Genomic DNA, 13,564 nt, shown 5'->3' on the forward strand with positions numbered 1-13,564 from the left:
CTGAGCTTGGTTTTGGTGTTTCCTTTCTCCCCCTCTCTGCTCTCAGCCCCTGTGAGGCATTTTCCCTTGTGGCCTCTCCTCATTTTCCAAGAGTCATGTTTCCAGCCATGTTTCTCCATTGGATACTGGTCCTAACAACACAGTCCCTGACACACAGGCCCTTGGTAAACACTTGAATGAGTTTTGGAACCTGAACAAGAACACCTAAGATGTCTGGAGAGGTAATGCAAGTCCAAGAATCAGGAAATTAGTCAACTGAGCAAGATTTGATAATGATGATGGCAATTGTAGTTGGCTTTTGATGACTACTTTATATATGCCCTATACTTTACCAGAACTTTTAAAAATATAATCTCATTTTACTTTAATTTAATCATCACAACATCAGGCATAATTACTCCTATTTTATAGATGAATAAACTGAGGCTTTGAGAAGTAAAGTAGTATATCCACAGCCACATAGCTATTAAGTCTATATTTTATACTGGGATTAATACACATGACTGTTCAATGACAAAATTAATGCCTTTTTTACTCCTTCTGATCGGGTCCTCCATTTTTTAATCTATGAAATGTGGAAATTTGAACAGTTACTAAGAGCTCTTCCAGCTTTAAGATGTTCCAGATAGGAGGTGACACACATCTCAAGATAATTTACAACTCAATTAGTTTTGCTTATTGATTAAAATACTATAAGAGACAAAGAAATCGCTCTCCAAAGCTGAAAATTTGGGAACTGTAAAAGGAAAGAGGAGGGGGACTTTTGTGCAGGTTGAACCTTTCTGGGGTTTTTCAGATCCACCTAAAGGTAAAGTTAGTCTCGTCTTTTTATATCAGGTATCATTTATTGATAACTTACTATGTGTCCGACACTGCGCCAAAAGTTTATATGTATTATCTATGGAATTCTCAAATAACCCTTAGGAGATAGTACTATTGTTATTCCCAATTAACAGAGGAGGAAACCAAGTTTAACTTGCCCAAGTTCACACAGCTAATATGTGGTGGAGCTTGGACTCAAACTCAGATATGTTTAACTCTGAAGCCCGTAATTTTAACTTTGAGGTTATACTGCTTCTGCAGGCAACTTTAGCTTATTTAACTATGTCCATTTAATGTAATTTATATCAATGCATATATTTCTTTTGGTCAGTTATTTTGAAATAAAGCCTGTGGAACGTAGATCAGAAATCTGCTTAGTAAGCTAGTACATGCACCAGTAACACATATGTGGTGACACTTATCAAGTATCTCATGATGCATGCCTTTCAGTGCAATTAAATACCTTTGGGTCACTCTCAGTCACATGCTTATGAGTTATAAACTCTGCTTTCCTCTCCCTCTAGATATCTCTTTCTATCCAAAGTGGGTAGATTAACAAGCATCAAAAATGAAATGGACAACCACATCAATGTGGAGATTTGCAAACCCTGACCTGAAAAAAATCTCCATAGAGAAAATATCGTGCCCAGGGTGACTGACATCACAGAAATCCTACCTCACTAAATGTGTTCCCACAGATCTCTCTGTATTTATTAGAGGGGATTATCGACACTTTCAGAAGATACACTCTCCAGGACTCTGATGGTAAATTAACTTTGGTATTAAGAAGAATTCAAGTTAGATGATATTGTCTACATTAGGACAGACTTCTTTTCATTTTAACTCTGACATATTACACACTCTTATTAATCCACATGCATGCTTGGAGCAAAAATTCACAAACATTTCTGTTCTGTATTTATCTTCTGAAAGAGATGACTTCCAAATTAGGCTACATAGGAAGGGTGGAAATGCTCAGAAAAGACCCATTTAGATTCTATAACTCTTTGGAGGAAGGAGGATATTTTAGAAGGTATAAGTTTTTTGATCAAATAAGTATTAATTCATTTTTATTTTAGCCAAGTACACGTTTGGTAAAATAACACTAATAAGGTGTGCTATTTTTCCCTACCCAAATTCTTCACAATGAAATCCAACTGCAATATTCATTTAGAAATTTGATAATGCTCTCTTGTGTGAGTTTTAGGAATATTTGAAACCCCATTGCATATAAATTCTATCATGGAAAAGCTGTATAAATATTCTATTATGGCACATGCTGTTCTAAGGATCTGTCAGGATTTCCTTTATACACTCCATTTTGAGTGCTATATAAATCAGATGTAAAAATTCATGTTGGACTGAAACTAAGCACAAAAGGCCTCCTCCAGAGGCGACCGGTTTTTTCAAAATGTGGTTTGAATTATGTTGGTCATTTTTAAGTTATAGAAGTACAGAAAATGTATTTGTGGTTTTGAAGGAGAGAGATTTTTTTCCATTTTTATAACTCATTAGGAAACTTTACAGGCCTTTAGACCATTTTGTGGTTTAGTTCTTCTCAGGTTTTTCCCCAAAGCAATATTAAAACTTGAATGGTGTCCGCTATGAGTCCAATGATGACTGTTCTGAATACAAATGTGTGTTTGGATACATGTGGTTATACATATCTTAGACTAGGACGAGTTCGAATAATATCATGACTGGGGTAGAAGATTGGGCCTATCAGTTGCCCATTTTTGTTCTTGGTGTCAAGTTTGGTCTATCTAAGGAATGCCCTATCTATACCATAGTTCAGCATGTATTGCTTGTCATTTTAACACTGCATCTTTAACTCACAAAAAATTCTCTGAGTTAAACACTGCTTCTTTTATTAACTCAGACAGTAAGTTTGTGCCTTTTCTAAATTTTGCTTTTCTCTAACATAGAGAGCAATTTGCTGCATGTTTATTAGATATTCACTGATGATGATCTTATTTGTAAAGTATTTAATATGTATATGTTTATGCATATAAATTAGATGGTTAAGTAGAATTGAACTTATTTTCTGTATAGCTAATATGTTGCTAAGTAATTTCGTAAATATCTAAATTATTTTAGCACATGTAGAGATTATGATATTATCTCTCTTAATAGCATGAGTTAAAATCTGAGAAAGTTTTATTTAGACTAAGAAAGTTGGTGTAATTCACAAAGTTGAGCAAGTCAATCTTTCACATGACTTTAAAGGATGATGAAAACAGAAATATTTCATACAATTGAATTGGTTCCACTTATGTAATATTTTGTTAATGCATTAGAATAACACATTTAGTAGTTATTTATTGCCATACAATAGGTCAAGGTATTAAAGCATAAGGAGTTTAAAAATTTCCCAGTGTCACTCTTTATATTTTCATTTATTTCAACTTAGAATCTGGATGTGTTGAATCCTAATACACTATTTCTAGTGCAGTAACTAGAATCTTTGAGTCTAGCTGCAGTTAGAATGGACCTCCCAGAAGATAACAAAACATTTACCTATGGCTCGTGGAGCAACGTGGACTTTCCCATTGGGACACTCTGAGAAGCAGGAGGCGTCTCTCTCCTCCTGGATGTTTTATCTACTAAGCTAGTGTCATGGAAATTAGCCATCTCTGCAATAGAGAGAGCTGAATACCAGTTTTCTTTGTTTTTCATATTAACCAGAGAGCAAGGTTACTAATGAGGGTTCACATCCCAAATCTCTAATCTATAAAGCTGAATATCCTTATTTTTATTTGGGTCATTTTTTTTCATTCTGCTCCATTTACTTTTACTAAATTATCCTACTTTGTGTTCCATAATGTTACATTTGGTTATAATTATAAAGTTTTATGTGTAATTCATACATCACTTATATACATACGTCTTTCTTTCTCTTACTTTATAATTAGAGTCACAGCTCTTATGATTTAGCTTAACATGTATCACTCCAAACATCCCTGTATGACTCACTCAATCAGTCACTAAGAAGTTTGTTGCAGCTTTTGGGGGAAGTGTATAAATTTCTGAACACTGGGTACATATTGAAACACAGTTTGATGGTAATCAGAAATGTTTTGAAATACAGTATACACATTTAAAAAACACTGAAAATAAATATACTTTAAATGACAAAATAAATAGTTTTACATGTGAACAATATAGATTCCGTGGTTTGAACTTAAGCAATTGATAACTCATTAGGCAAGCAATATACACATTGCACTCCCCCCTCCATCTACTAAATTATACCCATATTTTTCCTCACATTTGGAGGGCTGATCACACACTGCTATTACCTGAATAGCATTGACCTTGTTAAAGCCTAGCTCCATTGTTTAATATATAACAAGCAATATATTTTTCAACAGAATGGCTATTATTTCTTACAACGTGTGAAATAAAGAATGACATAAAAAAACCTTAAGGTTATGAAGAGTAAAGAATGTAAGATATATGCTCACCTTGATTTTACCTTTAAGCAGCCTTTTATTTGTTTATTAGAAACTTCTTCCCGTTGTTTTACAGGCTCTGGCTCTTGTTCTTTCTTTTGACAAACCAATATATAATTTGTGCCATTATTATTTGACCAAAATGTACCAACAGAAGTTTCATAACGTATACAAAACTCAACTTTACTGCCATCTTTTTGATAAGGAGGAACCAATGAAATCTTAAAGGAGAACTGGTCAGTTTCACCGTCACATGAATTCGGGATATATTCTGCTAAAATGTCATAATATGTCTGCCAGTCATCCAAGGACATTCTCACATATACCAACTTCTCAAAAGAAATATTCAAAACTCGAATAACGCCCTTCACACTTGTAGACCCAGGGGGATACTCAGTTGACTCCAGTATCGCTTTCTGTACTTGAAGCTGTTGCATGAGATCTTCTTTTGAAGAAGGCAATTCAAATTTTGGAGATAAAACATATTCTTCTGTGTGGAAAATGTCCTTCCTTAAGTCAAAATTGGTTGAAACACTCGGTAAATCCCAGCAATCGAATTCTTTGACAGACACAAGATTGAATCCAAAGGTGTCAGCAAATGAAACTCTTCTCGCACCTGGAGGTGGAGAGTCCAGGTACATATCTTCAGAAGATTCAGAACCTCGTCTACTAGGTTGAGGGGAGAAACCAGGTTTGAAGGTAGCTTTAACTTCTTCATCTTCAGAAAGAGAATCAGATAAATTAGGAACTTCTAAAAAGTTATCTTTGCTAATCTGACTAGGTTCTTCAGAAGGCTCCATTGGGCTCTCTGATATCAAATAAGGGAGAACTGTACAACTAGTAGAGGCTGATATTTGAGATGCTGAAGCTTAAAATAAGTATAATGTTACAGTTGACATTGCAAAAACGAGTCAGCTCTATAAATAGGTTCGATGGCGTGTAAACTATGCTAGGCTGCTTCCAAAGGCCTTTAATATGATAGCATCCATGTTACTCTCCCCAGTATGTTTCAGATTTAACTCTCAGCTTTTAAAGTTGCATATGTTTATGAACTGAGTTCCAGAGACATTTTAAATCTTTGACTTTTTTTGCCATGTTAGAAAATATGAAGCTTTAAAATAAAAATATTTTAACCAGTTGATATTAAAAATAAAAACTTGGAACATTTATTTTAAAAGAAAATAAAAGTAGTATCATAATACTAAATATATAGTTTTAGCTAAATCAATCCATTGGAGCAGGCAAGGGCAGACAGGAGAGGATAAGAACATTTATAGAGCTAGAAAGATCCAGTGTCTCATGATAATGATAGCTACCACTTATCGGGGACTTATAAGGTAAAATGTCAACTATAATAGGGTTATATTGTGCTGGGAGTTCTGAGGCAGGAACACGATTTAGATGGAGAAGGTATCATTTGAAATAAACCGTGAAGGGTAGATAAGACATAGACATGCAGGGTTGGAATGAGGTGGATTTTCCAGGTGGAAGAAATAGCCTGAGCTAAAGCCTAGAACAAATGATTAGGCAAATCTGTAATTTTAAATATTAGCAAGTTTCTTTTAATTAAGCACTGGGAAAACACACGCAAGTAATGTGTTATTGACTTGAAAATATAAGTGGGCAAAGGTAAGCCTAGGCCTGGAATAGGATATTTATGCAGAATAAAATGTCCATCTTTGGCAAATTGCCATTTTATGCCACAAGGCAGAAGTTAAGACTATGACATCTTGGGGTTCAATGTGAATTTTAAAATGTGAGCAGCCTGTTTAGACTCTCATGTATTTTTTGTGTTAGTGTTAACCCACTTTGAGGATGGCAATTAGATTAAAATCTATAAAAATTTCAAACTTTCCTGTGCTTTAACTCAGAAATGCTCCAGCTAGAAATTTTCCCTATTGGTGTGGGATAAGTATGTAATGATAAATGTAGACATATGTTCGTAACAGAACTTCTTATTTTAAAAATTCTAAAAACTATCTAAATATCCACCAACAGGAAACTGTATAAATAATGTTACAGCCATATAATATAATGTTTTGCAGTCATTAAGAAGGACAAAGTAGTACTTTATGGGTCGATATGGAAAGATAACCAAGATAAGTTGCTAAGTGAAAAAAACCAAGTATGCACAGTTATGTGCACAGAAAATTCCCAGAAAGACACAAAAGAAACTGTTAGCAGTGATTATCTCTAACCACAGAGGTTGAGGGCTGTAGGGGGAAAAGGGACTCATTCATCTCACTTTATAGTCTTCTGTACTGTTTGAAATAACCATGAGCAAGGTTTTCTTTTAATATATCTTCAACTCAAATTAAATTAAATTAAGTGAGAGGCGATTAATATTTTGTTAGACAACCCAATCGCACAATTTCTTTAAAATGACAGGTTCATAAATATGTTATATTGGATAACTTGAATTGCATAAGATAGTGAATTGAAAAATTATTGAACAAAATTAGAAATGAGTAGTGTCTGGGATAAGGAGATGAAATTATTTAGGCTTTAACTCATCCACATAGCTAGAATATGTGGTGACCACATGGATTGTTCAAGAATGGGAAATGGCTGTGGGAATGGCTATTCCTTGCAAACTTGATGATCATGAGCCATAAGTAGTCATATTCTAAGGTACCTAAAATATGTCATTAGGTATTCAAGGAAATTAGTAGAAAAGTACTTCATAGAATTAGTAAATAATCCATATAGTCATGTAATTCATAGAATAATGAACATTTACAGATATAATAATGTACTAAATTAACTGGCCAGGGGTTACAAGGAAAGGCATGGAGATAAAGACTCCTGGGTCTGTATTCTGCCTCTGTTAGTTTGGTGGTTTTCAGAATGTTGCTCAAATTTTCTAAACCTCAGTTTCCTTAATCGTTAAAATGCAATGTTAAGAATTAAATGAGATGCTTGTTAAATTTCTAGCACAAAACCTATGGCAATAGTAGCAATCATTATTTTTATTTCTATATATGTTTATGAAAGGCTGATTTCTAAAAGACATCAATAGACAGATAGATAGATAGATAGATAGCTGGACAGCTTAGATACATACATAGACAGACGGATAGATGGATGGATGATGGATGGATAGACAGATGGAAAGACAGGTAGATAGATGATAGACAGACATACTATACAGAATCCACATATATAATATTAAGTAATGATTTTTGTTTTTTTCAAAGACTACCATATGTGACAGCTTTACAAGACATAAAATAGCTCTATATTAGAAAATGGTGCTGTTATTTGAGCTAAACTTTTTCCATAATTTGTCTTTTTACAACAGAGCCCTACTCCTTTGATTTGCAGTAACCACTGCCTGTCTTTTGGAGTTTATAACCTTTGCATAATTGTAGACAGTTGACATATTCCCCCTTAGTCACCACTTAGTTAAAGAAGAGTAATTTCATCTTTTTAATCTCTTCTCACATGTCAATCCTCTGGCGCTTATTATCACTTTGTTACACTTCTATGAACTCTCCCCGGCTTGCCTATATTACTCTGTTAATAAGCTGCCCAAGGATGAATGCAATACCACAGATCAAGTGTCTCTGGAGCATGTAAAGAAGCCCTATCAGTTTTAGCCTTGTGACTTTGTGTTTGTATGCAGTTAAGATTCACATTGCTTTGCTTCTTCTCCACATCATAGATGAGATCAACATCCCATGTTCTCAGATCCACTACTGCCTCAATTTTCATGTGACTTTTAACACACTCTTCCTCTGCTGCTTAGGTATACTGTTTTTAGCAGAGTTAGAGCTTTTTTACAAACTGCAGTTCAAGTTTTCAAACTACATTCCACATTTTTGTATTAATCAAAGGTTCTCAAAGATACTGTTAACATAAAGATTGTATCACTTAGAATTCTAGTAAATAGGAAATAGATGGCATACTCAAAATAAGATAATGCCAGGAGATCTTATGTACAAGAGTCTATTTATAAAGTGGAAATTCAGAAAAGCCACAAGGGCCAGTGCAGTAAACTGGGGGCCAGTTGCATCAGAGCTGTTATCATTCCTCAAGGGATGAAGGAAGAGTGTGATCACCAGAACTGAAAGCAAAGAGTGTCATAAAGTGTTTACTGGTTGGAGATGATCAGTGATCTTTGGTCAAGGGACACAGCCAACTGAAGATGACCTTGCCAGGAGTGATCTGGTCGCAAAAATACACTGAATCCGCTCTTCTTTTCTATGATGTCCTACCAGGGCTACCCATTGTCCAGAGGCTATGGGGACTATTACAGTTCATTCAGGCCAGTCTCCTGGAGCAGAGATCAAGGGTGGAGAAGGGTGCAAACAGTGGCAAGTGGATTTGGAGGAACAAACAAAAGATATCAGAGATTAAAAGTTTAGTATTTGCTTATATTTGTGTTCTTATGCACTATATTTAAGGATATATTATTTAAAATATGTATGTGTTCCTCTTTCTTCATACATATTCCATCTCAATGCTGACTGAGTTTTTATTACCTGGTCTTTTATTGTCACAGCAATAAAAGTTCAAATATCTAAGATCTGTAAGTCCGATCTAGTAGAAGTCACACATAAGAAATATTGAGTTTATCCACAGATAGCTAAGAAAGAAACAATCTCTCTTGAGATAAATTATAACTTTGTGTTTGTTTCCCTTGTTAGCATAGGTCTTTGTCTGAAACCCAAACTCAAGAAATATTTTGTCAAAAGAGAACCTGGAACAGTGATTCTTAACTGGGGATACATGTCAAAATCACCAGGAGACAAGTTCAAACTACACAGGCTTGGTTGTACTATCAGATCCATTGAATACAAGCTTCCAGGATGATGATGCTCTCCCAATGATTCTGGTACAAAGATTGGTTAGGATGCATGATCTACCAGTCTACTGGCCATAGAATCAGGGGCTTATGTTCTAGTTAGAAAGAATTATAGTTATCATTCCTTTTTGATATGGAGGCTACAAAATACTTTCACAAAAACATGACATAAAAATTTAATAGAGTTATAGAATGGCAGAACTTTCAGGCACTTAGCAATCATCTAGGTTAGTTCTTTCATTTTCACATGAGAAAACTGAAATTCAGAACATGAAGGCCCCCATCATTTAGCAACAGAGCTGGGACTTGAACTCAGATCTGTCTTGCTTTCAGTCCTGTATTCTCCATGTTATACAATATATATACGTTAACTTTTAGCTTTAGAATTCATAATTAAAAAATTAATCATTCTTTGAAAATAGTCATTAAAATTCATTTGTTCTAGATTTAGTTTAGTTTTTTAATCAATTAACTTTTGTGAACTCTCTTTTTTCCATTTGATGAAAGATCTCCAGAGGTGTCCAGATAATTTTCTTTGTGACAGAGTCTCCCAACCTTTTTAACCTATGCCCCCTTTGGTAAATATAATATTTTACACTGTCCTTTCTCTCCCTCAGAGACTCCGCTATACTCCTATTTGGGAATTACTGGTCTACATTAGAAAAATGAATAATGTGATTTCTTTAGAACTAGCATCGATACTTCGTATTTAAAAGACTATTAGTTGAAGGACACCAGTTCAAACATAGTTTGAGACACAGATTTGTTCATCAGACACGAATTATCAGAAAAAAACCTCTGAAAATGTTCACATCTACCAATAGAGCATACACAGAGAAGTCAGTGGAGAATGCAAACTTTGCCAGATGAAGGTAAATTTTTAAAGGGATTTCTCATTTATTCCACGGAGAAATGAATGATTCAGTTGGGTAATTGATCGTGTTATAGCAGAAAAGTTTGTCACCAAAGGCAGCACCCAGATTCTTTAGCTTAATTTACAAAGGAAATACTAGTATAGTTCTCAAGCATCAAGTGCTTATTTTATATAGATTGTATAATGTGCTTTAAACTCCTTTGACCAAAATAAAGGCACATACTTAATATAGAGTAGAGTTATAGAAATTAGAGCTCTAACAGTGCTCAGCAAGCAAGCATCAAGGCAAACCCCTTCATTTTACCTACAAGAAAATTGAAATCTAAGTGGCCAACTGAATTCTTACCTCAGGTTGCGGGTGATTCCAACATTGGCCGTAGGAGGAAAATACATTATAGACGTCTTAAAGACAGATATCGTCTGATAATATCTTAGTAAATAGTTAATTGACCTATAAAATGCATGATCATATTATGTGCATTTGATATTAAACATTATTGCTAAGCACACTGCATCAGGTGTGAATAGGCTTGAATTCTGGAGCCGTGTTTATAATTAAGAAACTATATGACCTTAGAAATCATTTACATGCTTTGTATACATGTCTGGATATTTGTTACTTAAGATCTCCTGAAAATTGGGGAATCTGCAAACACTTGAGCCTTTCATTATGAAAATTGCTATTAATCTGTGAAGCAAACAAATATTGACTTCTTTTTCTGCGCCAGGCACTGTGCTAGATCTTAAGGCTACAAAGTCAAATATAAAATATAGAATCAGTTCTCAATAGCCTAGCTTCTAGTGGAGAGGTGTGCAACAATAGAAACTCTCCGTCATGATACAATTCACTTTCTTGCCCTAACAAACAGCCTTACTCATTGATTGGGAAATGCTGGGAATAATCCTTGTAAGCTAGGCTTCAGAGGTCTTGCCCATATTCTCCTCTTTTGTGTTAAAACAATATTGTGGAAGAATTGGACTCTTGTTTCATAGACAGATCTGTAAATTCTTTTATCTGCAGCTAGGGCCCATCCACCCCTTTTTCAAAGAAGCTCAGACTCCAAGTCCTACAAAATACTGATTCTTGTGGCTGCTATTTACTTTGTTGATATTTTTGACTGTTCAATTACAGGGACTCTAGTGTTAGAACGCCAACCAAAAATGCTCTGCTCGTTTTTCCCTCCACGTTTTCACTGTAGGTGATGGCATCGGCTAGGTACCTGGGAGTCCATGACAGAGAGCAATATCCCTTGGTATGGTATAGCTAGCCCTGGCCTAGAATCATTGCCTTACACAATTAAGAAAAAGGCAAAATTCAAGGTTTTTTTCTAATTAGATTAATATGAATTATCAAAAGATGATTTTTAATATTAACCTAATATTTGAAATCATAATTTCCAATAGTATGATGGTTAACAATTTACAAGGAAGAAGATCACTTGAAGTCCTATCATGCAAGATATGTAACACGATAGAGGTGTTACCTAATTCTATAGTGGTAATCATATTGCAGTATATAAATGTATCAAATCAAACACCTTGTGCACTTTAAACTTATACAATGTTTAAATGTCAATTATTCCTCAATAAAAATTTTTTTAAATCCTATCATCTAGTATAGTCATTGTGTATTTTTCTTACATTTCTTTGTGAAAGTTCCATGACACAAAATATCCATTGTGTGTACCATTGTATTCCTATACATCCCATAGTATGTAAAATGAGTGAATGGATGGATGGATGGATAATGGATGAGTGGGTGGGTGGTAGGCAGAATGAATGAATTTAACATAAGCCATCATCTTCCTAGTATTCTATTGACTATACCTTCTATTACTATTTCTGTACTTCTGCAATATAGTAAAAATCAATGTTCATAATATAAGATCCTGAAGTATCTTCTCAGTTGTTACAAAATGATTATCTATGTGCTTTATATGTGGCAATTCTCCACCTGCCAAAATATTTTGTTAAGTGGTACACTCTATTCTTTGCTCAGGCCGGATATTGTCCTTAGTAAACAGAGCAGAAATACCAATGCATGCTGTTGGTGAGCCTTTATTATGTGCTCAACCTGATTACAGCAGAAGAATTGCACTAGTTGTTTTGGATTCGTTTTATACTACGTTATTTTAGAGGCACACATTTTCTTTGCACCGAGTTACCATAAGTTTAAATCACCAGAAGACTTTTGCCTTCTTCTCCACCCCATGCTAGTCCTTCCTTGTTGTCATAGACTTCAATAAATGGTTTAAGATTGGATGAAACAACATAGGTCATGGAAGGAAACAAAATTTGATTTTGGGAAATTAAGTTTCTGGGGTTTTATTATGGAATCCTATATAAATAAGCATGTAGGCAACTATATTTTTTTCCAACCTATTTAGAGGATAGTATTGTAGATACGTGACTTACTTTCTTATGCGTCTTCTGTCGCTTGGGTTGCTTAATATGGGCAAAAATTCAGCATTAACTGTGGATTTCTCCCAAACTTTCAAAGACATGTAAATGCTTTATGCAATGCTTGGCACAGTTTTGGATGATAATAAATATCAATGCCTCTGCAATAATTTAAAGAATCTTAAACTAAATTTCCCATGCAGGGTAGAATGCCTAATAGTGTTTAATATTATAACAAAGCCACAACATTGTTGGTATTGTCTAAACTGTTCATTATATTAGTTTAGCAGGCCAGGAGCTTGTAACCTGGGATATATGGACCTTACAAGGTATGTGGATAGAAAACAAAGGGTCTGAAATTTCTCTAAAATTATATATCAAATTTGTGCGTGTCTACTTTTTACTATGTAGAGTATACAAAATTTTCATCCTGGCTCCCTGGACCAAAAATATAAGAATTATTGATGCCTATAAATGATTATTTGACAATCAGGAGGAGTTGGTCCTGTGAATTAAAAGTAGAATATGTGCCAGTTTGTCCCTTTCATGCACCTAAAGTTACTGCTTAGCCCAAACTGAATCAGTCTATCTGTTATAAAAATCTGTTTGCTATGTAACGTGAAAAATACATGAAGATGCTTGTAAGAACACATACACACATTATACATATCTAATATGACTGTTTAGGTAAGAAATAAATAGAACTTGCTTAAATTTCATAAGCCACTTCCTGGTGCATTGAATAGATATATTGAGCATCATTCTAAATTTTCCCATGACAAATCATCTTTTACCAATGGAGCAGTCAACTGTCTTTGGATTATTTTAGAATTTTCTTAAGAATAGCAAAACAAAAATCTAGGCATAATCTCTTGCTTAACCCTGTAGATTAGTCATATATTTTTTTAAATCGTATAACAAAAAGTTGTCAACAGTATAAAGTGAGAAATCTATGTTCTTTCAAGTGGAATCAGCCTGAAAGCTTAAATGATTTGCTAACTGATGAACAGTGTTTGGCAAATTGTTTGGTATAACCCATTTAGGAGTTTGTGTTTGTTCCTTATAAGGTTAAAATTATAGTCTTAGAGTTGGAATCTCCTTAGAAGTCATTTTGTCCAGCTCCCACACTTTAAAGACTTCCTTTTAATATTTACTAATAGGAATGCTTTTATCTTTGCCATGGATGCATTCAGTGATAGCCAACTCACT

At 34.4% G+C, this 13,564-nt stretch overlaps 1 protein-coding gene across 1 annotated transcript in view; it reads right to left on the reverse strand.

Moving 5' to 3' along the window:
• PPP1R3A (protein phosphatase 1 regulatory subunit 3A) overlaps nucleotides 1-5,517 on the reverse strand; it is a 38,059-nt gene extending 32,542 nt beyond the window's left edge. Inside the window, exon 1 of the mRNA XM_001917034.6 lies at nucleotides 4,287-5,517. Within this exon, the coding sequence (XP_001917069.1) occupies nucleotides 4,287-5,074 (788 nt within the window). The 5' untranslated portion in view covers nucleotides 5,075-5,517. The remainder of the gene's footprint in view (nucleotides 1-4,286) is intronic.
• Between the last annotated feature and the right edge of the window lie 8,047 nt (nucleotides 5,518-13,564).

Source organism: Equus caballus, chromosome 4, assembly GCF_041296265.1.
Source record: "Equus caballus isolate H_3958 breed thoroughbred chromosome 4, TB-T2T, whole genome shotgun sequence".
Classification (NCBI taxonomy): domain Eukaryota; kingdom Metazoa; phylum Chordata; class Mammalia; order Perissodactyla; family Equidae; genus Equus; species Equus caballus.